Source organism: Hyperolius riggenbachi, chromosome 5 (genome assembly GCF_040937935.1).
Source record: "Hyperolius riggenbachi isolate aHypRig1 chromosome 5, aHypRig1.pri, whole genome shotgun sequence".
NCBI classification, from domain to species: Eukaryota; Metazoa; Chordata; class Amphibia; order Anura; family Hyperoliidae; genus Hyperolius; species Hyperolius riggenbachi.
This window is the reverse complement of record NC_090650.1, coordinates 191,990,118-192,015,489: the sequence shown is the minus strand read 5'-3', so window position 1 is coordinate 192,015,489 and position 25,372 is coordinate 191,990,118. Positions and strand designations below refer to the sequence as shown.

At 42.7% G+C, this 25,372-nt stretch overlaps 1 protein-coding gene across 3 annotated transcripts in view; it reads right to left on the bottom strand.

Annotated features, from left to right (window-relative positions):
• Positions 1-25,372, bottom strand: part of ABCA13 (ATP binding cassette subfamily A member 13) — a 770,386-nt gene that overhangs the window by 637,726 nt on the left and 107,288 nt on the right. For all 3 annotated transcript variants that reach the window (XM_068236514.1, XM_068236515.1, XM_068236516.1), the window contains exon 8: positions 14,418-14,554. In XM_068236514.1, coding sequence (XP_068092615.1) covers positions 14,418-14,554 — 137 coding nt within the window. The remainder of the gene's footprint in view (positions 1-14,417; positions 14,555-25,372) is intronic.

Below are 25,372 nucleotides of genomic sequence, written 5' to 3'. Positions count from 1 at the left end.
ATGGGCTACCATTTAGCACAAAAGAGGTTTCAATTGGGACTATTTAAATTTTTCGACCTGAATGCGGAATTCTGCAGAATTTTGCGGAATTCTGTGGAAATGTAATGGCGACGGTATTTACCGCTGGCGGAATCCGCCAATTCCGGCGGAACGGAATTCGGACCTTACGATCATCCCTATATAAAATAACTGTTCAGCATTCTACAACTAAAAAGTACCAAAAGGTAGGCTAAAACGTAATGTCAAAATTAATTTCTTGCTTGCTGGTGGTTTAAAATGCATCTTGTTGAAAAGATGTGAAAATATCACTTTAGAAAACTTTTTTTAACTGGATTGGACCCTAAGTGTTCTAAACATTCTAATTATTCTAAATACAAAATGGGGACACAGAGAGCCCAATTTAGTGTAGTACGTAGTGGTGTAGGATGACTGATAGAAAGTAAGTAAAGCAATAGTCACAAACCAGGGTTACCTCCTAGGCAACCACTGTACATACAGGCGGGAAGATTTAAACCTGTCCCCACTCAGGATTAAGAAGTCGCTCTCTGTAGATCAGAAGAAGGGAGTACAGCACTTCTCCACCAGGGGAGTACAGAATATAGTATGCCACGAACAGAGGCTCCAAAAGAATAACCTGAGCTAAAATTGTTAAAACTTGTTCAGGAGGAAGTAGTGGACTTACCTCCCCAAAGCAGAAACAAAAAACTGTCAGTATTTAAAATTCACATAAATTTATTGACATACTCCAAAAGCAACATTGTCTTTTGGAGTATGTCTATTCCTTTATGTGGATTTTGAATACTGACAGTTTTTTGTGTCTGCTTCGGGGAGGTAAGTCCACCACTTGCTCCTGAACATGTTTTAACAATTTTAGCTTGTTTTATTCTATTGGCGCCTCTGTTTGTTGCATACTATTTATTCTAAATGTTCTAAACATTCTAAGTGTTCTAAACATTCTAGATGTTTAAAGCATTCTAAGGGCTTGATTCACTAAAGCGTGCTAAGTGTTAGCACGCCAGTGAAAAGCCACTTGGCTGTGCCCAAAAGTTTGCGCACGTAAAGTTTTGTGCGCACCGCTTCACGTGCAAAATCAGCCGCATCGTGTGCTAAGTAGCGTGATAAGCATATTTTGCACATGAAGCAGTGCACGCAAAACTTTACACGTGCTAAAATAGCATGCGATCTAAAACAAAACTACTTAGCACCCTAGTTGGGAGGTGCAAAGCTTTTAGGCGTGCTAACTGTGTTAGCACGCTTTAGTGAATCAAGTTCTAAACATTCTAAGTCACATGTGTCAAATTCCAGGCCTGGAGGGCCAGATCCATGCCAGTGTTTAGGATGGACTGAGAAACAAAGATATGTGTTCTACCTGATGGACCACACCTATCCTGATTCTGACCCATCAATTCATTTGAGCTGTATCAAAAATGTGTAAGGATCTCGGCCCTCGTAGGACCGGTTTAACAAACCTGTTCTAAGTGATCTAAACATTTCAAGTGTTCTAAATATTCTAGGAGTTCTAAACATTGTACGTGTTCTAAATGTTCTAATTTTCATCTTCTATATAAAATAACTTTTCAGCATTCTGCAATTGAAAAAGTACCAAACTGTTGGTGGAAAAGTACTGCCAGAATATTTCTGAACATTTACTTACTTGCTGGTGACTTAAAAGGCAGTTTATTTATAAGATGTGAAATATCACCTAGGAAAAAAACTTAGGTGAATTGGATCAAGCCCTAAGTGTTCTAAACATTCTAAGTGTTCTAAATGTATTAAATGTTCTAAACATTGTAAGTGTTCTAAACATTTTAAGTGTTCTAAGCGCAATACAGTACTCATGTATGTTAGGACATGGAATGGTGCGTTATACTGGAATATTCTGTTTTGAAAAATCTTCTGGTATAATGCGCTGTGTCCTCACCAACATGACACCTATATATTCACTTTAGCCAGCTGTTCGCTTGCAGTCTGAGGGCGTCTGCCTGCTGTCTCTGGGCCTGTGTTTGGTGCCATGTGCTGTTTGTGGGTGGGGGGAACATGTTTAATTACCTTTAGGGTAACTTCACCTAACTGTTTTTTGGGAGAAAATGTGGGCCCACTGTCTTTGCGTTACACTGATACATTACAGTCACGACTATGACCATTGTTTTGCCAAGGCACTCTTCGCGCGCCACACTTACTCCTTTTCTGGTCCGGCCCCTCAGTCAGACTTGAGAAGCCCATGTGGCCCTTGAGTCAAATAGTTTGGCAAAAGTTGGCCTGAACCATGGAAGAAAAACCTGCCTAGGCTTTCTTTAGAGCCAGCTCATACTCAACTTTTGGAGCCAAGAAAAATGGACACTAAAAACACCCTTGCCACAGCTCTATCCACATTCCAATTCTATAGAAGACATGCATTGTGTGCTACTGCAAACAATGGGTGTGATAAGCCACAATGCATTTTACATGCTACATTTGCGCACTGCACTGCAAAACTCAGAAGTGGTTATTGTGGAAAATATCTACAGTGGGATGCAAAAGTTTGGGCAACCTTGTTAATCGTCATGATTTTCCTGTATAAATCGTTGGTTGTTACGATAAAAAATGTCAGTTAAATATATCATATAGGAGACACACACAGTGATCTTTGAGATGTGAAATATATATTATTGGATTTACAGTAAGTGCGCAATAATTGTTTAAATAAAATTAGGCAGGTGCATAAATGTGGCCACTGTTGTCATTCTATTGATTCCAAAACATTTAGAAGTAATTATTGGAACTCAAATTGGCTTGGTAAGCTCAGTGACCCTTGACCAACATACACAGGTGAATACAAATATGAGAAAGAGGATTTAAGGGGGTCAATTGTAAGTTTCCCTCCTCTTTTAATTTTCTCTGAAAAGTAGCAACATGGGGGTCTCAAAAAAACTCTTAAATGACCTGAAGACAAAGATTGTTCACCATCATGTTTTAGGGGAAGGATACAGAAAGTCTTCTCAGAGATTTCAGCTGTCTGTTTCCACAGTTTTGAACATATTGAGGAAATGGAAGTCCACATACTCAGTTCAAGTTAAGGTTCGAAGTGGCAGACAAAGAAAAATCTCGGATAGACAGAAGCAACAATTGGTGAGAACAGTCAGAGTCAACCCACAGACCAGCACCAAAGACCTACAACATCATCTTGCTGCAGATGGAGGCACTGTGCATCGTTCAACCATTCTGTGCACTTTACACAAGGAAATGCTGTATGCGAGAGTGATGCAGAATAAGTCTTTTATCCCCCACAGCATAAACAGAGCTGCTTGAGGTATGCTAAAGTACATTTGGACAAGCCAGCTTCATTTTGGAATAAGGTGCTGTGGACTGATGAAACGAAAATTTAGTTATTTGGGCATAACAAGGGGGGTTATACATGGAGGAAAAAGAACACAGCATTCCAAGAAAAACACTTGCTACCTACAGTAAAATAAAGTGGTGAGTCCATCATGCTGTTGGGCTGTGTGGTCAGTTCAGGGACTGGGAATCTTGTCAAAGTTGAGGGACACATGGATTCCACTCAGTATTAGCAGATTTTGGAGGCCAATGTCCAGGAATCAGTGGCAAAGCTGAAGCTGCACCGGGGCTGGATCTTTCAACAAGACAACGGCCCTAAACACTGCTCAAAATCCACTACAGCATTCATGCAGAGGAACAAGTACAACATTCTGGAATGGCCACCTCAGTCCCCAGACCTGAATATAATTGAAAATCTGTGGTGTGAGTTAGAGAGCTGTCCATGCTTGAAAGCCATCAAACCTGAATGAACAAGAGATGTTTTGTGAAGAGGAATGGTCCAAAATACCATTCAACCAGAATCCAGACTATCATTGGAACCTACAGGAAGCGTTTAGAGGCTGTAATTTCTGCAAAAGGAGGATCTACTAAATATTGATTTCATTTCTTTTTTGTGGTGCCCAAATTAATGCACCTGTCTAATTTTGTTTAAATAATTATTACACACTTTTTGTAAATCCAATAAACTTCAGTTCACTTCTCAAATATCACTATGTGTCTCCTATATGATATATTTAACTGACATTTTTTATCGTAACAACCAACAATTTATACAGGAAAATCATGACGATTAACAAGGTTGCCCAAACGTTCGCATCCCACTGTATATTGTCATATCTCACATGTCTATTTGGTGCTTAGAGCCTTATTTTATCTTCAAGGAGGGGGTGCACAATGTTGCTGTACATTTGGCTCTCCCCACAATATTTCATATTCACACCCATGTTTTGCGCACTTAGCTTAGCGCTAAGCTTTGTACCAGACGTCATATGTTATATGCTCCATTGTATTGCCTGAGGAGGTGGGATATACCCGCGAAGCACGTTGCACCTTATTCGGAGTATGTAAATAAACTATTCTTGTTGTCAAAATCAACAAACTTTTGTGTTTGCATTGGAGGGGTAAGTCCATCACTACCTACTTCATTTTAAACTTTTAAGAACTGATTTTATTCTTTTGGCGCCTCTGTACTACCGCATCTCATTGAGTCCAACCTTGGTGGAGGGGAATTGCAACCTCTTTTCTACAATTCTACAGAGAGCGTCTTCTTAATCCTGAGTGCGGACAGGTCTAATCCCCCCACCTGCCCTCATAGTGGTTACCTGGATGGTAACCCTTTTTTGTGAGAATAACTAATATATACTTGCCTTTCCACATCCATAATTCCAGTACATACTACACTATATTGGGCCCTCGGTGTCTCTCCTTTTATCAGGGTAATTAGGATGCTCTAGAACAGCTTGGACTATTTGGAATGGTAAAGAATTTTGGATTTTCCCACAGACTGACATATGTGAAGGGTATGAATAAATTAGTACAGGACATTTTTTTGCTCAAATGTAAATAAAAGCTGAGAAATTTTATTTTTCCACAATAATGCCTCTTGTACATTGTCTTATCTTTTGGGAGACACCTATGTCATCTCCCGTCAAAAAATTAGTTGCTGGTTGAATAAAAGTAACTTTAAAACAAATTTTGCCAGGGGTATGAATAATTATGGGCAGCACTGTATGGGGGAGACATGGGGGACACAGGAGGAATCATAGGGATACAGGAGGAATTATAGGGGACAAAAGAGGACACATGGGGACACAGGAGGACACATGGGGATACAGTAGGACACATGGGGGATACAGGCAGACTTGTGGGGGAGACATGGGGGACACAGGAGGACACATGGGGGACACAGGAAGATACAGTACATGAGGAGAATGTTGCTAGCATGTTCCCAAATCGTTGAGTTATTTTAAACTTAGGTTAGGGTGGGGACCGCGAGAGAAGCCTGCAAGCGGCATCCCTGCAAACATGCTTCGCAGCATAGAACCAATGTCTCTCTCAATAAGAGAAGGGTAAGGTCCCCTAAAATAAGTTGAATAATGTGCAATGCATAAGTTTGCTTCCATTATTTGTATTGTGAAATGCATTAGTTCTTAATGCACCTGTTCTACTGCAATGAGCACAGTTATGCCTTTGTGAGGCTTGTTAGCCCTATGCAGTGAGTGTTTGTCAGGTGCATCTTGGTTAAATGCACGGCCATTTCATTGAATCTCTTGTTGAATTATATTGTATTTCTGTCCTCTTTGGGTTGTAGTTGTGGGTGGCATCCCCAGGCAGTGGGAGTACCTGGGGTGCCACCCGTGCTGCACCTCTTCCCCTTTATATGGCCTTGCTGCTCCCAAGTCAATGTTGCTAGCATGTTCCCAAATCGTTGGGTGATTTTAAACTTCAGTTAGGGTGGGGACCCCGAGAGAAGCCTGCACGTGGCATCCCTGCAAACATGCTTCGCAGCGTGGAACCGATGTCTCTCTCAATAGGAGAAGGGTAAGGTCCCCTAAAATAAGTTGAATAATGTGCAATGCATAGGATTGCTTCCATTATTTGTATATTTGTATTGTGAGATGCATTAGTTCTTAATGCACCTGTTCTACTGCAATGAGCACAGTTGTGCCTTTGTGAGGCTTATTAGCCCTATACAGTGAGTGTTTGTCAGGTGCATCTTGGTTAGATGCGCGACCATTTCATTGAATCTTTTGTTGAACTAGACACATGAGGAGACATGGTGAACATGGTCACACCAGGTTTAGTAAAAAAAATTTCCCTTGGTGTTTGCCCTCTAAACCTGGGTGCATCCTAAATCCTGGAGAGTATTATACAACGTCAAATACGGGTATGCACTTTTTCCGATGATGAAGTCCCAATGTTTAGGAGTTTCATGTTCATGTTGGGTAGTTAATGTATGTCTGTTGCACAATTATATAGGCTCTGATTCCAGTATTTAAGCTCTTTTTAGTAGACAATCTTGTCCAGTTAGATATAGGAGATGGGAGTGCAATTGGATATTTATTTATGAGCACTGTCTAGGAAGTGAGTTTGTCCTTAAAAACATAATATTAGACTTTTACTCTCATCTCATGCCTTTTTAGGTCCAGAGTAAAATATATGTGCGTTATAGAGGTTTACAACAGTTTCGCCAATGTCTTGGTCTTATGAAATAAAAGTCACATTTTATTATGGCTGATTTGGGATTAGTTTGTGATCCAGTGCTTGATACAAAAGGAATACAGTGGCACAATATCAAAATGTTGCAGGGTTCTTAATCTCTGGTAAAACAAATATTGCTTCAATCATGTTGCTGATGGAATCAAAATGATATCTTTAAATTGACACAGCAAAGTAACTAATTCAGTAAGATGGAATAAACAGTAGAAAGTAAGTGAAAAGCATGTTCACTGTATTGAAAAATATATAGCCTAACTGGGAATATAGACCAGCTCAGGGTAGAAATAACAGCATAAAGGTCTTGGTTATTTTTAGGATAGGCGAGGCAATAAGTGGTAGTTAGTACAGCAGAGCTCTTAAGAGAAAAGACAATCAGTTAGTTAATAGAAAGACTGAAAGATTTCTGTAATGATGAATCATAAACCAATTGTACTCCCCTCTAGGCGCAGAAGAGCAAGCACAGCGTCAACTAAGAAATACAATGGGGCTCTTAATTATATAGCTAGTTAATACGCTTCTGAGAAGGAGTGAATAGAAGTGGTTGATGATTACCTGTCAGACATTAAGATCGTAAACAGTACTGTTATTACAGACACACATATTCCTCAGCCTTACTGCAAACAGAGTCAAAACGAAAACAGCATCTATAAATTCATAAAGAACAGAGGCTGATTCAATGAATCAGAATAAAGCAGTAAGGTCAATGAGATGCAAATTATTCTGAGTTGTTGCAGGATTATCCAAATTATTATGCAAATGTACACAGCTTGAAAAACCAATTGACTCCAACTTCAACTTTATTCAATTGCTAGCCACGCACAGACAAATTATATGAATTCCCTGAACATTGCAGAGTAAAAGGCAGACAGCAGGTCCCAGAAATCTTTGTGTCTCAGAAGCAAAGCCAGTAATACTGCGCTTCCTCTAATATGGCGCCTTTATTCCCGGGCTATCAGAAGAAATTACTCAAATGGTTAAACAAAATGCCAACCACCTGTGTAATGACAGACATTGTGACGAACATAAAAGAATTGTTATCTGCTGCCATAGCTGAGCTCCATGATGATATCATTCAAATCCATGGCAGACTCTCCTCGCTTGAGCAACAAGCCAGGTCATAAAAATCAGCTCAGTGTGTTTCAACACCGCTCTGACACCCAAGATGGCAAATTGTTTGAAATCTAGAATAAACAGGAATTTCTGGACAACGGGTCAGCTGAAAAAATATATGTGTTTGAGGCCTGCCTGAGCCTATGATGCCTGAATAAATCTAGCCAACTATCTGTAAGGCTTGGTGGTGTATTCTCCACAGTCAGCATGCAACGCATGAGCTGGCGTGGAGGAGGTACACACACCAGCACAAGGAAACAGGCTATCCCTAGTATAGTGGAGGGGAGGACTGACTCCAGTAGGAGATTGTGGCGCACAGAGCCGGTGCAGATCTGACAGCCACAAACAATGCTTTCGTTATAACGTCTCAGCGCAAAGTAGCGCTGAGCGCATAAACCAGAACTGAGGAGATCAGGACAGGTAGACAGAATGAACGCTTGCTAGCTAGCCGCTACTTAGTGACAGCAAGCGTCCACAACAAGACAGACTGGAATGAGGCAGCCAATGCATTGCAGCGATGGCATGCCTCACAAAGACAGGACAGGATAGTCAGGAAATAGCAGGATCAAGATAGATGAACGTAACACAGACAAATATACAATAAGTATGTTTTCCTAGCGTATTACAATTACAGCTATCAATGAAACTATTTGTAACGTCTGACTAACATATGTATATATCGGCAATGAACCGATATATGACATAAGCAGGAATGCTGACTAGGACTGGAGTAATACAGGGAACAGGACTCAGAAGGATTCGCTATCTCTTCGCAGAGATGAACGCAATCCACAAACGGTAACAGAACAGGATTCAGAAGGATTCGTTATCTCTTCGCAGAGATGAACGCAATCCACAAACAGTAACAGAACAGGATTCAGAAGGATTCGTTATCTCTTCGCAGAGATGAACGCAATCCACAAACGGTAACAGGACAGGATTCAGAAGGATTCGTTATCTCCTCGCAGAGATGAACGCAATCCATGAACAGGACCAGGAGCAGGATACTAGCTCAGCACGGGTGCTCACGATACGCGCAAACTACCAAAACGTGCTGGAAAGCTGACTAACTGCACAAAGGATATAAACAGTTCGTGTACGTATACATCAGCAACACTGATGTATCAACGTAACACGAATACAAGGAAAATAATAAACGTGCTGGTATGCATATATATGGGCAATGAACCAATATATGATGCAAAACCAGCAAAGTATCTTTTAGAACAAGAAACACGATCGGGGGCTGAAGCGACAGCAAGACAGGCTTAAACTGAAGCTATAAAAACCCGAGGAGTCCTGCAGGAAGCAGATCTTTATACTGAGGTCATCCAATGGGAGCAGACATGCAGATTCCCACACAGGTGAATGATAATCAGTCACAAGCTGACAGCAGGGAAAGGCAGACAAAGCTATGCAGCTTGCATGGAAAGAGATCAGAACTGCCTGAGCTGCAGCACTACTACTTCCAGCAACACCTGCTGCAGCAGCGATCATTACACTATCATTGCTATATATAACCAATTGCTGGATAGGCCTAAGGATGCCCCTATTGAACTCAAGGGGGCACATCATGCTCTGCGAACAAGAAGCAGAGAAGATGATACCCCGAGAGATGTCATCTGCTGCCTTTCCAGCTTTACCCTTAAAAAGAAAATTATGAAACAAGCTAGAACGCAGAACAAAATATGTAAGACAAAAAAAGAAAAATTTGAGAGCCCCGAATAGAGTAATACTGTTGATTGGTATTAGTAGCAATGAATAATAGAAATTTTACTCACAAACATGGGTTGCCGCTACAGCCAACCAATATATGCACAGATAGGGAAATTATCCTGTCCCCACTCAGGCTAAGAAGTCGCTCTCTGTAGACAGGAAGAAAAAGGGCAGAAACACCCATCCACCAGGTGGATATTCAATAATTTGTGTATACAGAGATGCCAAAAAGTATAAAATATATTAAAAACAGTTTAAAATGGGGGTACCATCCTCATAGATGGTACGACAAAAAAGTATCTTTAAAATGTATTCAACATTTATCTCTTACTCCAATAACTACAATTAACTCCAATCTATGGGGAGGTAAGTCCACCAGTACCCCCCATTTTAAAGTGTTTTTAATATATTTTATACTTTTTGGCGCCTCTGTATAGACAAATCGCAGAACAAAGTAAGATTTGATAAGGTTGAAGTGAAACTTTTTGAAGATTTGTCTCCCATTACAAACTAGACAAGAAGAGCTTTGCGTCCCCTAAGAGAAGTACAAACTGGAAGCACAAAGAACTGTCATCCACAAGGAGGGGAAGGATCCACAGCTATATTCTAGTTATAAGCCACTATTTCTCTTAAATCTTGACATAAATATTAATGACAAGATCTTAGCAAGCAGAATCTCCCTTCTTCTGCCTTCAGTACAGTGCATCCTGATCAGGTGGGTTTTATCCCAGGGAGAGAGGGTCGGGAAATTACCACTAAGACAACTGACATGCCTTTCCACGGACACCAAGAAGGCATTTGATAGTGTGGCTTGGGACTTCATCAGGGCAGTGCTCTGCAATCTAGGTTTTGCCCATCACTACTGGCGTGGATAAAACTCCTATATACCATCCCTTCTGCAAGAGTAAAGGCTAACAATATGCTATCTTCTTATTTTTCTATCACAAATGGGACCAAACTGGGGTACCCTCTCTTTTCCTCCTTTAATTAACATCCGGTTCCTGAAACCCTTTCTTAATCTGGTTCGTACGGTAATCTGGTTCAGGAGGATTGTAATATTCAAGCAGTGCAAATAGAGAAACATGTCTATAAAATTGCAGCCTTGGACAATGATATGTAATTCTTTCTTTCTAACTCACTGATTACACTTCCGAATCTTATTAAAGTCCTCCAGGAGTTTGGCCTAATATCAAACCTAAAAATACATTTCACCAAATCTTGGGCACTAAATGTATTTTTGAACCCTGAGACTGTGACATTTTTTTATCAACCAATTTCCATTAGATGGGATCCAATATCCATCACTTGTTTAGGGATAAAACTTCCTACGGATCTGTCTAACCTTTTTGCTCTCAATCATGAACCCCTAGCAAAAAAATTGTTGGCATCCAAGTATGGGACAAGTTGAAGGGCCTATTATGGTTTGAAAGGATGGCCTCTATCAAAATTACAACACTACCTAAGCTTCTATAACTCTTACAAATCGTCCCAATTGAGCTCCATGTAAGTCCCTCCAAACCAATATTAGTAAATTAATTTGGGGCAACAAAAGGGTTAGATTAAGAAGTGAAATTCTATCTCTGTTAAAAGCTACCTTCTGAGCTTTTTAAGATTATTGCAAGAGGTATAAAATTTCATATATTCTTCGTCCTAAAGTCGGGAATCCAGAATTTCCTCCAGGAGACTCTTCCCCCTTTCTGAAGAGATGTTCTGTGCTAGAGGTACCTAGACAAGGGCCAAGTCATAGACTCTATCTCAAACCATACCAGCCTGGACTTACTTCCAGCTTAGATATTTCCTGCACTCAGCCTCAATGAAACAGTGACATCAGAAACGCCAAATGTCTCAAGAAGACCCAGAAAACACACATGCTCCTCAGGCCCATGGCTCTCTCCTACCAGCAGAAATGCAACAAAATTCTTTCATCTCCCCTTTCAAATTAACAATGGAACATATTTCAAAACTCCTTCAAATCTCTCAACACCACTCTATAGAGGAACAAAATTGCAAACTCCAGATGCTCTGGTGTAGAATTCCTAAAGTGTTGCACTCATTCTATCCTTCTGTTCTGGATTACTGCTGGAGAGGCCAGGCTGGGTCTGAGTTTGATATACACAATGTAGGAATGTCCCTTGTTAATTCCTTACTGGCAAGAGGTCCACAGACACACACAACTTATCTTGGGTCATAAACTGGTGCTTTCCCCAGACAAATACCTACTACACAATTCTACATAATGCACAGTGGCCTACAAGAAGGCTATCACACCTCATGTTATTAATGCAGCAAGTGCTCTATTACCAGCACTCTAGAGTTCTCATTCTGTGCCCACTATAAAGGAGTGGTTTCTCAGGTTAGAAAAAGTCAAGGAGCTGGAAGAAATAATTCTCTCAGCATATGGACAGGTTGCTCAAAACATGGCCTTGCTAGTATGCATTTCTGGATTCTTAAGACTATTCAACTGTCATGACCTAGGTACTCCCTTACTCTTAACCATCTGATACTGTGCGATTAAAACAGTTTTTGTTTTTTTCTGATATGTAACTAGATGGATCTCCAGTGATCTTATGATATCTAGTGATGATTTCCCACTGACTTCCTGTTGACTTACCTTGTTTCTATCTTTTCTTATTTCTCTATTTTCCTATTTTTAATATACGTCAGTCGGTGCCTTCTGCGCATGCATGGGAGGTTCTCGCATGTTACTGGGGCTGATTACGGATGAACAGAAGACCACAGCAGGACAGCAAGGGACTCACAAGTGCTTATGGGGCTGGAAGAAGCCCCAGGTAAGTATTGTTTCTTTGTATTTTAAGAGCTCTGCTACACTTTGAACACCATATAATAAAATAGTAATTTGAGTGCTTGAATGTACTTATTATTCTTTTACTGCCTATTGTAACGATTGGTGTAGCAACACAGACATCTGATTATGTGTGATCTGCAGAATCACCGATAATACAGACGCTATACCTGATTATGTGGTGATCTGCAGAATCACCAATAATGCAAGTATAGCTAGCAGAATAGCAAGGTAAATAGTGCTTGGTGCAAGAGTAACTGAATAGTTTAACTAGACCTCACCAGAGGAGCTAGTGGGCACTATTGGTACAGTAACTGAATAGTTTTGCTAAACCTCACCAGAGGAGCTGGTGGGTACTATAGTACACAGTAATAGATTAATGGACTAGATCTCACCAGAGAAGCTGATGAATACTAGCAAAGAGCACTTCACCAGTGACAGGGTTCACTGGCGAGTAGAATGGACAGACAGGCTAGGATCAGTAACAGGCGGGCAGGTACAGTACTAAATCGACAGGCAAGAGAGTAGTGAGATATCAGGCAGAGTTCAGCAACAGAGTCAGATGGGCAGAAGTACAGAATCGATAAGCAAGAGCAGGGTCAGAGGATAGGCAGGGTCATACACAGAATATCAAATATACAATAATACAATAATCCTAGTCTTGTGTGAAATCCCTGGTTTCCTCCCAGATCAAAGCACACCGGATACTATCTAAGGTCTGAGCGCTAGCACATAAGTATTCGCAACAGCAGACAGGTTGCGAGTGAAGACTGAGGGCTTTTGAAGCAGAGGAGACCCCACGGCCGCGCCCACCACCAATCAGCCAATCCTGAGCGCCGTGAGTCTCCTCTGACGTCAGCCGACCAGCCGGTCAGCTGACGCGCCTCCTCCCCGCATAAAGGTCCTGTCTCCATGCACGCCCGCGCGATACAGCAACCCTATGAGCAATGGACAACCCCGTCCTCGGCGTACTAGACGCTAGAGGAACAGGCGAAGTCCCAGAGCAGGTAAGCGAGGCGGCTGCGGAGACACCCTGCGTGCCCGCAGCCGCTGCTTCCGTGGATGTTACACCTATGCACTGTGGTGGTTCTTATTAGAGACAAGAAGATTTCCCATACATATTTGGTAATTTTGTGGACCTTATTACCTGGTTTCAAGCTACATTGATGAATGATTAGACATACTGATTCATCTTGTAATATTACTTTGACTAATTATTTAGTATGATTAGGACTAATTTCGTCCCATTAGAACTGGATTTAAATTTGTAGTCATAGTGCATGATATGCTCCCTCCCTTTCGCCCTGTGTGCCATATTCAGTCCCCTGTGCCTCATAAAAGTGGAGCCTTGCCTATGTGTATTTTCTGGTGAAACACTGCCCGCATTGTGTAATTTCTGGTGAAACATTGCCGCATTACGATTATTTTGGGGTGAACCGCTGCTGCAATACGATTATTTTCTGGTGAAACGCTTCCGCAATACATGTATTTTCTGGTGAAACGCTGCCGCATTACGATTATTTTTGTTGAAACGCTGCTGCATTACAATTATTTTCTAGTGAAACTCTGCCGCATTTTTTTTGGGGGGGTGGGGACGCCACAGGTTTTCTTGCCTGGAGTGACAAAATGGCTAGAGGCACCCTTGCGCTCAGAAAAGCTTTCCTACTGGGTTCCAGGCCTCTCATTGTTTTTCCTTAAAGGAAAACTTAAGTCAAACGAAAAAAATGACTTTTACTCACGTGGGGCATCCCTCAGCCCCCCGAAGCTGGATGGTGCCCTCGCAGCCCCGCTCCGATCATCCTGTCCTCACCGGCGGCTACCTCCGGGTTCGGCGACAGCCGCCGACAGGCCGATTTTCCGCGTTCCCAGCCGCTATATCACCGCTCTATGCTGCTATAGCGTATATATACGCTATAGCAGCATAGGGGGTGATAATCAGCCGCGTTCCCAGCCTGTCGGCCGCGTTCCCAGCCTGTCGGCGGCTGTCGCCGAACCCGGAAGTAGCCGCCGGCGGAGACAGGACGATCGGAGCGGGGCTGCGAGGGCACCATCCAGCTTCGGGGGGCTGAGGGATGCCCCAGGTGAGTAAAAGTCATTTTTTTAGTTTGACTTAAGTTTTCCTTTAAAGCACAGCTGAAAATACTTAGAATGTAAAAAAAATGCAATTGCTATATCCTGTAAACATATAAACATCTAGTAGTATAGTCTGTGTAATTGTGAGTATTATAAAAATTGTGAGTAAGTATAAACTTACCATACGTAATAAAGATGCAATGTTCAGATAATTCTCATGTAATTTTTCATACGAACCAAAGACTGACTTAAGCTCATTGGAGAATGGAAATTCATCCCATAGTTCTTTCCAAACACTAAATGCAGATTTTCTTATATCTGAAAGAAGATTAAATGTACAGATGCTCAACATACCCCTGCTTATTTAGTGTTAGTATTATTCCTGTTTTGTTATTTATTTCATATGACATTGTACTTGCTCTATTTTAGTTTGCCTAGCCAGGTCAACAGGCTTAAGGTGGCTATACTGTACATGATACGTTTTACTGTATATTTCCTTTTAATTTGAGTAGTACACTTGATTTTTCTGATTGATTGCAACATTTTAAAAATCTGACCAAAATCTCACACGTGTTCAATATTTCCCCCAATTATTAACGATTTCACATTCCTGGATTTTTGCCCCTTAAGATACCTGACAATTTAGGCATTTCAGCTGTGCCGCTAATAATGCAGGAATAATTATTTATTACTTATGTCCTCAAAGTAATACATATATTATTTTGGGACAATCTAGGGTTTCTTTGGGTAATATTTGTTTTCAAGAATTGTTTATTTTATAGATAGTTTACAAAAATAGGCATAAATCAAATAATTACAAATGTTTTCATGTTTCACCTTTCTCAATTGTCCCTTGACGAGTGCCATAGTTTAAAACACATCAAAATACAGTATTTGGCTTATACCAGTTAAAACAATACCACATATGCCATATTTCATTACTAGTTGGTCAGATAGTGTACCATTATCAATATGTAGCGATTGAATGTCTTTGATAGGGTGTATAGTTTGTGGACCCCAGTGCTATACAGATGCATTGCTAGGCAACAACATAGCGCTGTATCCATTCAGCATTGGGTCCTTAAAGAGGAACTCCAGTGAAAATAATGTAATGAAAAAAAGTGCTTAATTTTTACAATAATTATGTATAAATGATTTAGTCAGTGTTTGCCCATTGTAAAATATTTCCTCTCCCTGATTTACATTCTGAAATGTATCATATGGTGACATTTTTACTGCTGGCAGGTGATGTCAGTGGAAGTAGCTGCTGCTTGCTTTTCTGGCAGTTGAAAAAGATGTTATTTCCCACAATGCAACAAGTGCTGAGAGGCGCTGACATCACACTGTGGGAGGGGATTCACCACAATATCAGCCATACAGAACCCCTTGATGATCGGTTTGAGAAAAGGTAAAGATTTGTCATGGGAAAGTAGGTATCAGCTACTGATTGGGATGAAGTTCAATTCTTGGTTGCGGTTTCTCTTTAAGCTGTCACCCTAGCAATTGCTACAGGCAGCAGCCATTACAGGTGTCCAGGAATCTTAAGCCCAAGTATTGGTGACACTTGATTACAGGAAAAAAAACCTTTTATTTTTTAATGTCGTACGGTCACTTTAACTTTTTATTAAAAAAAAACAAAAAAAACTTTTTTTAAAGCGGATCCGAGATGAAAAATTAACTATAACAAGTAACTTGTCTATATATCTTATCTAAAGTTTAGATACAGTAGTTTACACAGCAAATCTATCTGCAAACAGCTTCAACAGTTGATGAATATTTATTCCTGTAGTACAATGAGGGCAGCCATGTTCTGTTTGTCACATTACACACAGGCAAGCTGATAGCATCTCCAGCCCTCAGGCTGTGAAAATTTCACTCCTCCCATCTGTCTCTGAAATCTCTTGTTAGTAACATCTCCTCCTCCTCCTGCCCAAACTGAGCTCCTATAAACCTTTGCTATTAAAAGCTCAACGTGCAAAGGCTCTCTGGAGAAGCTGTGGATGAGGCTTGTTTAGTTTTTAGGTATTAAAAACAAAACAAAACAAAAGAAGTATTTGGCTTGAGGAATGCCCTATAAACTATATGAAAGGAACACAATTATGCAATGAGTAAAAAGTTTACCTTGGATCCACTTCAAGTCTACTTAACCTATTTTGGTTCCTGGACGTAGTTTCTACGTCCAGGAACCATGCGCGCTACCGCGCGCTCCCGCGGCCGATCGTGCGCGTGCACGCGCACTCCCGGCCGCGGATTCGGTAGCCAAGGAATCAATGTATCGGGCTATGGAGCCCGATCACTGATTCCTCTCCCCCGCTGAAAAAGCGACAGCTTCTCTCGGAAGCTGTGCTTTTTCTGGCTGTCTCCTTCCCGATGTGTCACTCTAAGCGTGTGCTACGCTTAGAGTGACGTCTTGTAAACAAACAACAAAAAGTAATACTACACCTGAAAAAAAAAAAAAAAAAAAAAAAAAAAAAAAAGAATTAACACACATTTACATTATAAATCTATTGTTTACCTCCCACCCTCCCAAAAGTACCCAAATAAAATGTTTACTATTAAAAAAAAAACCGTTACAATAAAAAAAAAAATGTAAATATTTACCTAAGGGTCTAAACTTTTTAAATATCAATGTAAAGATGAAATATTTCTATATTTTTTTTATTTTAAACTTGTAAATAGTGATAGATGCAAAATGGAAAAAATGCACCTTTATTTCCAAATAAAATATTGTCGCCATACATTGTGATAGGGACATCATTTTAACAGTGTAATAACCGGGACATATGGGCAAATACAATACGTGAGTTTTAATTATGGAGGCATGTATTATTTTAAAACTATAATGGCTGAAAACTGAGAAATAATGAATTTTTCCATTTTTTTCTTATTCTTCCTGTTAAAATGCATTTACAGTAAAGTGGCTCTTAGCAAAATGTACCCCCCAAAGAAAGCCTAATTGGTGGCGGAAAAAACAAGATATAGATCAGTGCATTGTGATAAGTAGTGATAAAGTTATAGGCTAATGAACGGGAGGTGAACATTTCTCACGTGAAAACGACGGAACCTGAATGGGTTAAAGAGGAACTGTCGCGAAAATCTTAAAATGTAAAACATGTTCAAATAAGAAGTATGTTTCTTCCTGAGTAAAATAAGCCATAAATTACTTTTCTCCTATGTTTCTGTCACTTACAGTAGTTAGTAGAAACCTGACATTACCAACAGGTTTTGGGCTAGTCCATATCTCCATAGGGGATTCTCAACATGGCCTTTATTTTTTATAAAGACATTCCCTGAAAAAGATTTATACAAAGATACTGGCCAGCCAGTTGGACAGAGCAATTGCCATTCACTAAGTGCTTTGGAAAATAAAGAGAACCCTGAGATGCCCTGTTATAAGTTTTAATATTTCATAAATAATATTTCCAGGGCTTGCTTCTGATTTCAGGATAAAAGGCTGACAGACTGAAGTGTCTTTCCAAGTGAAGTTTATTAACTCACCGATTTATCAAAATACAAAGTCCATAGTACAATTCTTCATAGTATAATACAAATAGTTACTAAAGATTTCAAAATAAAAATTAAAAGAATGATGGTTCTTTATCTTTAATGTATGTAAGTGTAGGAAGACATGTGGGGCATGTGTGTGAATCCCAGCGAGTCTGAATGGAGTGTGCATGTGTGTCTTTGTGTAGGAGAAATGTGCTTCCCAACCCCCAACTACCAATTTAAATAACAGTTCAGTCCTGATGTACTGAGTTTCAAGCTGCCTTCTGATTGGTCTATACATATGATGCTAAGTTTCTATTCACTAACTACTAATCCTATATAGGCTACTATAATAAATTCACTCATAAATATGAAATTCTATCTACTCGATATAGCAGTAGGAGAACAGAGGCGCCAGCAGGATAAAAGTGGATAAAAACTTTAAAATTTGCTGGGAGGAAGCGGTGGACTTACCTCCATAAAGCAGACACGAAAGACTGTCTGAATAGTAGTCACATATTATTACTTAGTACCCCAAAACAGTGCAACACGTTTCGCAGGCCCAGCCCGCTTCATCAGGCAATAAAAATGGGGACAAGACTGTAGACAAGAGACAGTACATTTGTCACGTACCTGGAGATAAGGAGACCGATGTGCTGAGGACAGCAACCCCTGCGGCTTATCAACCCCAAGCCCTGAACTGGAAACAGGTGCCTTGGGTTAACACGGGGCAGGAGTGCTCGCAGATCCAGTCGTTGGAGTGAGCAGGAACTGGAGACTCCCGCAGGACGGGTCTGGTACTGCAATGACCCGTACACCAGAGATGATGTTGCCACGCAGGTTCTGTAACAGGCTGGTAGAACAGCAGATCCTTGAGCAATCCGGGGTCGGTAGCAGAGCAGGTAGTCAGACGGGCAGGGTTTGGCAACAGAGCGGGTTATCAGACAAGCAAGGTTCGGCAGCAGAGCGGGTAGTCGTACAGAGCAGGGTTCGGCAACAGAGCGGGTTATCAGACAGGCAAGGTTCGGCAGCAGAGCGGGTAGTCGTACAGAGCAGGGTTCGGCAACAGAGCAGATTATCAGACAGGCAAGGTTCAGCATGGAGTAGGTCAGGGATCAGGCAGACAAAGTGTCACGTCACGGGAGCAAACTTGCTGCAATACCACAGCACAGAAGTCTGGGCTCTCCAGGCTTAAATAGGCCGTTTGGCGCGCACACAACGTAGTGCGTCACGCGCACACGGAGCAGCGCGTCACGCGCGCATGCGCAAACGCGAACACGCACATGCGCGATACACACGCGCACGCCCGCGCACACACGCACAACAAGAAGAAGATGCATAAAACAGCCGTCTTTGCGCGCGCGCATGCACAGCAATCATGCCCACACCTTGCGGCGCCAACACTTTCGCCGCACCACGCCACGCGCGCTGGAGAGCCCCGACAGAACACCCTGCTGGGAGGCCCGCCGAGACCCCCCAGAACGACTGCCAGCATCCGCATGTGCCAGCCGCCTCACCTGGACAGGTAACTGACCGTGACAATGCCCCCCCCTTACGGGCAGCCTCCGGATGCCTCCTGGTCTTGGTTTATCTGGACACCTCTGATGGAACCGTCTCACCAAAGCAGGTGCATGAACAAAAGAGGCTGGTTCCCAGGTGTTGTCCTCTGCTCCATAGTTCTTCCATTTAATGAGATATTGTACCCGACTACCCCTACATCTGGAATCCAGAATATCTTCCACTTCATATTCCTCTTCTCCATTCACTATGTCTGGTGGAGGTGGTCCTGAATTCTGTCCAGGAAAGAGGTCCGGATGTACTGGCCTTAACAGAGAAACGTGAAAGACAGGATGAATTCTGAGGTTGCTAGGTAATTCAAGTTCATAAGCTGATTGTCCAATCCTTCTTCTAATTTTAAAGGGCCCAATAAATTTAGGACCTAGCTTCTTCGATGGGCATGTAAGTCTCAAGTTCTTGGTTGATAGGTATACCTGGTCCCCCACTTCCAAGTTCACATCTCCCCTCCTGTGACAATCAGCCTTTTTTTTAAAGTCCTCCTGAGCCTGAATCATTGATCGCTGAAGGAGTTGATTATTCTGAACCAACCACTTGGCCAATTCTTCTGCTGCAGGAACTGGAGATTCTTTCACTATACCAGGTAAAAATGAAGGATTATACCCATAGTTGGCAAAGAATGGAGATTGCTTAGTGGACGTATGAACTGAATTGTTGTAAGCAAATTCCGCGGATGGCAATAATTGAGCCCAATTATCCTGTGACCCTGAAATGAAGCATCTGAGATATTGTTCCAGTGTTTGATTAGTGCGTTTAGTTTGTCCGTTGGATTGTGGATGATATGCTGATGAAAAATGTAACCGGATATTGAGTATTTGACAGAGTGCTTTCCAAAACTGTGAAGTGAACTGAGTTCCCCTGTCTGATACAATGTCATTAGGAACCCCATGCAACCTTACAATCTTCTTGATGAAGGTCATAGCAGTAATTCTTGCAGAAGGTAAGTTCATCATGGGAATAAAATGCGCCATCTTCGTCAATCGATCTACCACTACAAAGATCGTGTTAGCCCCATCTGCATTTGGTAATTCTACAATAAAGTCCATTGATATTGAATACCATGGTCTAGGAGGAACAGGTAGTGGATTCAGCAATCCCCATGGTTTGAGATTCAACCCCTTGCTCCGGCTGCATACTTGGCATGACTTGACATAGTTTTCGCAATCTTTCTGCAACGCAGGCCACCAAAAAAAACGTTGGACTAATTCCTGGGTTTTTGCTACTCCAAAGTGACTGGTCAGCTGATGGTCATGGCACAGTTTGAATACTTCCAACCGATGTTTTTCTGGAACAAAAACCCTATCTTTGAAAAGCCACAACCCGTCTTTGGCTACCAACTGTGTCTTTATCTTGTCCGGTGGGTCTGCCGAATCCTGACGGAGCCGTTTTATTAACTCCGGTTGTATTAATAAAAAATTCTGATTGGAAAGGATAGTATCCATTACCGTTGGCATCTCTTCTTCAGGGAACATGCGCGACAATGCGTCCGGTTTGATATTCTTTGAACCAGGGCGATATGTGATATGGAAAGAGAATCTTGAAAAGAAAAGTGCCCATCTGGCTTGTCTTGGGTTAAGTCTTTTTGCTTTCTTCAGATACTCTAAGTTTCTATGATCCGTGTAGATTAGGATATCCTGAGAAGCCCCTTCCAGTAAGTATCGCCATTCTTCCAAAGCATATTTAATAGCTAACAACTCCCTGTCTCCCACATCATAATTCCTTTCCGCATCCGACAATTTCCGGGAAAAGAAGGCTATGGGGTAGAGAATTGCTTTTTCACCCGATCTCTGTGATAACACTGCACCCACTGCTGAGTCTGAAGCGTCCACCTCCAGGATATATGGCATGGCCGGGTCAGGGTGCTTGAGAATGGATGCAGACGTGAACAGTTTCTTTAGCTTCTCAAAGGCGCATTGAGCTTCCTCTGTCCATTTAAACGGGATATGTTGTCGGGTCAGCCTCGTGATGGGTAAAATAATGGCGGAAAAGTTCCTAATAAATTTCCTATAGAAATTTGCAAATCCTACAAATCTTTGTACTGCTTTTCTGTTGATTGGTGCTGGCCATTCAAGGATAGCTTGAACTTTCTGGGGATCCATTTTAAATCCTTCTGCCGAGATAATAAGCCCCAGGAACTGAATTGTATGTTGCTCAAATTCACACTTTTCAGCTTTAGCATAGAGGTTGTGACGTCTTAATCGCTCCAATACCTGACAAACTTGTTTCCTGTGTTCCTCCAAGGATGTTGAAAAAATCAGGATGTCATCCAGATATACTACTAGAAAATGATCAATAAACTCCCTGAGAACATCATTAATGAAATGCTGAAAGGTGGCTGGTGCATTGCAAGGTCCAAATGGCATAACTAGGTACTCAAAATGACCGTATCGTGACCTAAAGGCAGTCTTCCACTCGTCCCCTTCTCTTATCCTCACTAGGTTATAGGCACCTCTCAGATCCAATTTTGTAAAGATCTTGGCATCTCTTAATTTCTGGAATAGTTCCGGCATAAGTGGTAAAGGGTACCTGTTTTTGATTGTAACCTTGTTCAATTCCCTGTAGTCAATACAAGGCCTGAGGGTCCCATCTTTCTTTTGAACAAAGAAAATTCCTGCGCCAGCAGAGGACTTGGAAGGTCGGATGAATCCCTTCCTCACGTTCTCTTCAATGTATTCACGTAATACTTCTTGCTCAGGTTCTGACAGGGGAAACATTCGACTAAAAGGGATTGCTGATCCAGGCAGTAAATCAATGGGACAATCATATGGCCGGTGAGGAGGCAATGCATCCGCTTTCTTTTTGTCAAAGACATCAAGAAAAGTATGATACTGTTCCGGTATTGCTTCCTGCAAAGAAGATGTGCAAAGAAGAGTACCCACTGCTCTTGGTTGTTCCAGTATACAACTCTTGTCGCAATAGGTGGACGGAAAGGACACAGTGCCGGATGACCAATCAATAGCAGGATTGTGGGCTTGAAGCCAGGGTAATCCTAGTATGACTGGATGGAGCGGTGAAGTAAGGAGGTCCAGCTTCAGTTGTTCCTGGTGTAATCCTTGGATGGTGGTAGCAAGAGGTAATGTCTCATAGACAACCGGACCAGAGCTCACTTCACTACCGTCGGCTAGATGAATTAGAAGGGGATTCTGTTTAAACTGCACAGGTATCCGGTGATTAGTGGCAAACGTGATGTCCATAAAGCAGCTGCATGCACCTGAATCAATAATGGCTGATACTTCAAGGTTTCCTGCGGGTAACTGAAATGAGATAGGAACAGAGAAATGATTAGTGGATGGCCGAATAATCTGAAGATTATATGTATGTGGATTCTGCATGATTTGTTTCTTCTCACCAGGGGTGCGGATCGGGCAGGCATCTAGGAAGTGACCGGCTGAGCCACAATAGAAACAGAGGTTCTCCTGACGCCGTCTTTGTCTTTCTTCGGGGGAGAGACGAGAACGAATAACCCCAATCTGCATCTGCTCTGGCTGATCTTGGTCTGCCACAGGAGCGGGAGCACCAACAGAGGAGGCAGGTATCCAATTGGGGCGTGGGCTGCGTTCACTGAATCTCTCCAGCTGTCGTTCCCGGAACCGTCTGTCAATCTGGATTGCAGCAGTAATGAGCGTTTCCAAAGTAGTCGGAGCATCAGCACGTGATAACTCATCTTTAATGTAGGCTGACAGACCTTTCCGATATGGATACCTCAGGGCTGAATCATTCCAGTCGGTGTCGGCCGCCCACCGACGGAACTCCGCAGTGTACTCTTCCACCGACCGGCGGCTTTGACGAAGATATCCCAAGGCGGTTTCAGCAGTAGCACTACGCTGAGGATCATCATATAGTACTGCCATAGCTGCAAACAGGGTCTCCGATGTGGCTAGAGATACATGTTCTTGATCCATAAGGTTGTGGGCCCAGGCTTGAGGTTCCCCTTGTAATAGGGAGATGATTAATCCCACTTTTACCTCTTCGCAGTAATAAGTGCGAGGTTGCAGATTAAAGTAAAGCTGACATGAGTGACGGAAAGCTCGGAACTTGGTTCGATCTCCAGAGAACCGATCTGGCATAACTACACGTGGTTCAGGAGGAGGTGGAAGAGGAGCTGCAGCAGGAGGTGCGAGAACTGGACTAGCGGCTGGAGGAGGAACGTTTACTGGAGCTTGGTTCCCAGTTGCAGACATTTCTCCCACTCTTCCTTCCAAGCGTAAATGGCTAGCCTGTAGTTCCTTCATGGCCTCAGTCAGGGCCGACATCTGTTCATACAAGGTGGTCAAAACCTTCGCTGCCTCAGCAGTCTCCATGTGATGGCTGTGGTATTCTGTCACGTACCTGGAGATAAGGAGACCGATGTGCTGAGGACAGCAACCCCTGCGGCTTATCAACCCCAAGCCCTGAACTGGAAACAGGTGCCTTGGGTTAACACGGGGCAGGAGTGCTCGCAGATCCAGTCGTTGGAGTGAGCAGGAACTGGAGACTCCCGCAGGACGGGTCTGGTACTGCAATGACCCGTACACCAGAGATGATGTTGCCACGCAGGTTCTGTAACAGGCTGGTAGAACAGCAGATCCTTGAGCAATCCGGGGTCGGTAGCAGAGCAGGTAGTCAGACGGGCAGGGTTTGGCAACAGAGCGGGTTATCAGACAAGCAAGGTTCGGCAGCAGAGCGGGTAGTCGTACAGAGCAGGGTTCGGCAACAGAGCGGGTTATCAGTCAGGCAAGGTTCGGCAGTAGAGCGGGTAGTCATACAGAGCAGGGTTCGGCAACAGAGCAGATTATCAGACAGGCAAGGTTCAGCATGGAGTAGGTCAGGGATCAGGCAGACAAAGTGTCACGTCACGGGAGCAAACTTGCTGCAATACCACAGCACAGAAGTCTGGGTTCTCCAGGCTTAAATAGGCCGTTTGGCACGCACCGCGCGACGCGCACACAACGTAGTGCGTCACGCGCACACGGAGCAGCGCGTCACGGGCGCATGCGCAAACGCGAACACGCACATGCGTGATACACACGCGCACACACGCACAACAAGAAGAAGATGCATAAAACAGCCGTCTTTGCGCGCGCGCGTGCACAGCAATCATGCCCACACCTTGCGGCGCCAACACTTTCGCCGCACCACGCCACGCGCGCTGGAGAGCCCCGACAGAACACCCTGCCGGGAGGCCCGCCGAGGCCCCCCAGAACGACTGCCAGCATCCGCATGTGCCAGCCGCCTCACCTGGACAGGTAACTGACCGTGACAACATTATGCTATAGTAAATTCTGCAAATTTGCATATTATTATATTGCATATCATAAAGCATACCATATGAAATAAATAGCTTCGTGGAGATGGCATAAAAGAGTTGGGTGTGCAAGTAGACAATAGGGGGTAGAGGCTATGGTGCTCGTGATAGTAATGGGTTATGGGGTGTTATTTTACACAGATTTGCAATGAGTGGTATTGGTAATGGAAAAGGGTATATGTCAGCAAGAGTAATGGGTAATAGAGCATTGAGGAGGGAACAGGGGGCCAGAAATACAGGGTAAAGTGTGCAAATAAAATAACATAAAGAACTCACCAGAATTTCAGCAATAGCAGGTGTAGCGCCTCAGTGAAGTGGTCAGGATGCTCAGCTCCTTATATATACAGGTTCTTGCTAAAAGGGCCAATTAGATGTATGGGAGGTATTTGGTGGGCGGGGTTAGGGTGAGTGTGCGAGCAGCCAATGGGCTCTCGCCACCTGTGTTCAGTGAATTGGGTTTTTGGGAAGGGTGGGTGGGGTTAGGGCAGGCTTGTGAGTAGCCAATGGGCTCTCACCACCTGTGTTCGGTGTATTGGGAAGTTGGGGGGCGGATACAGGTATCATGGTTACCAAATGTGCAGCTGAATAGTGTACTAGCTGAATAGAGTACTGGTTAAGGGCACTGCCTTTGACATGGGAGACCAGGGTTCAAATCCCGGCCCGGGGCATTATCTACTCATTGGTGTTTGGATGCTGTAAATGGGCAAAAGAATCAATTAAGTAAAAAAGAATATGCAAAGGTCTTTTTCAAGATTTAAATAAATATAATGATTAGATCCAGTGGGAATAAA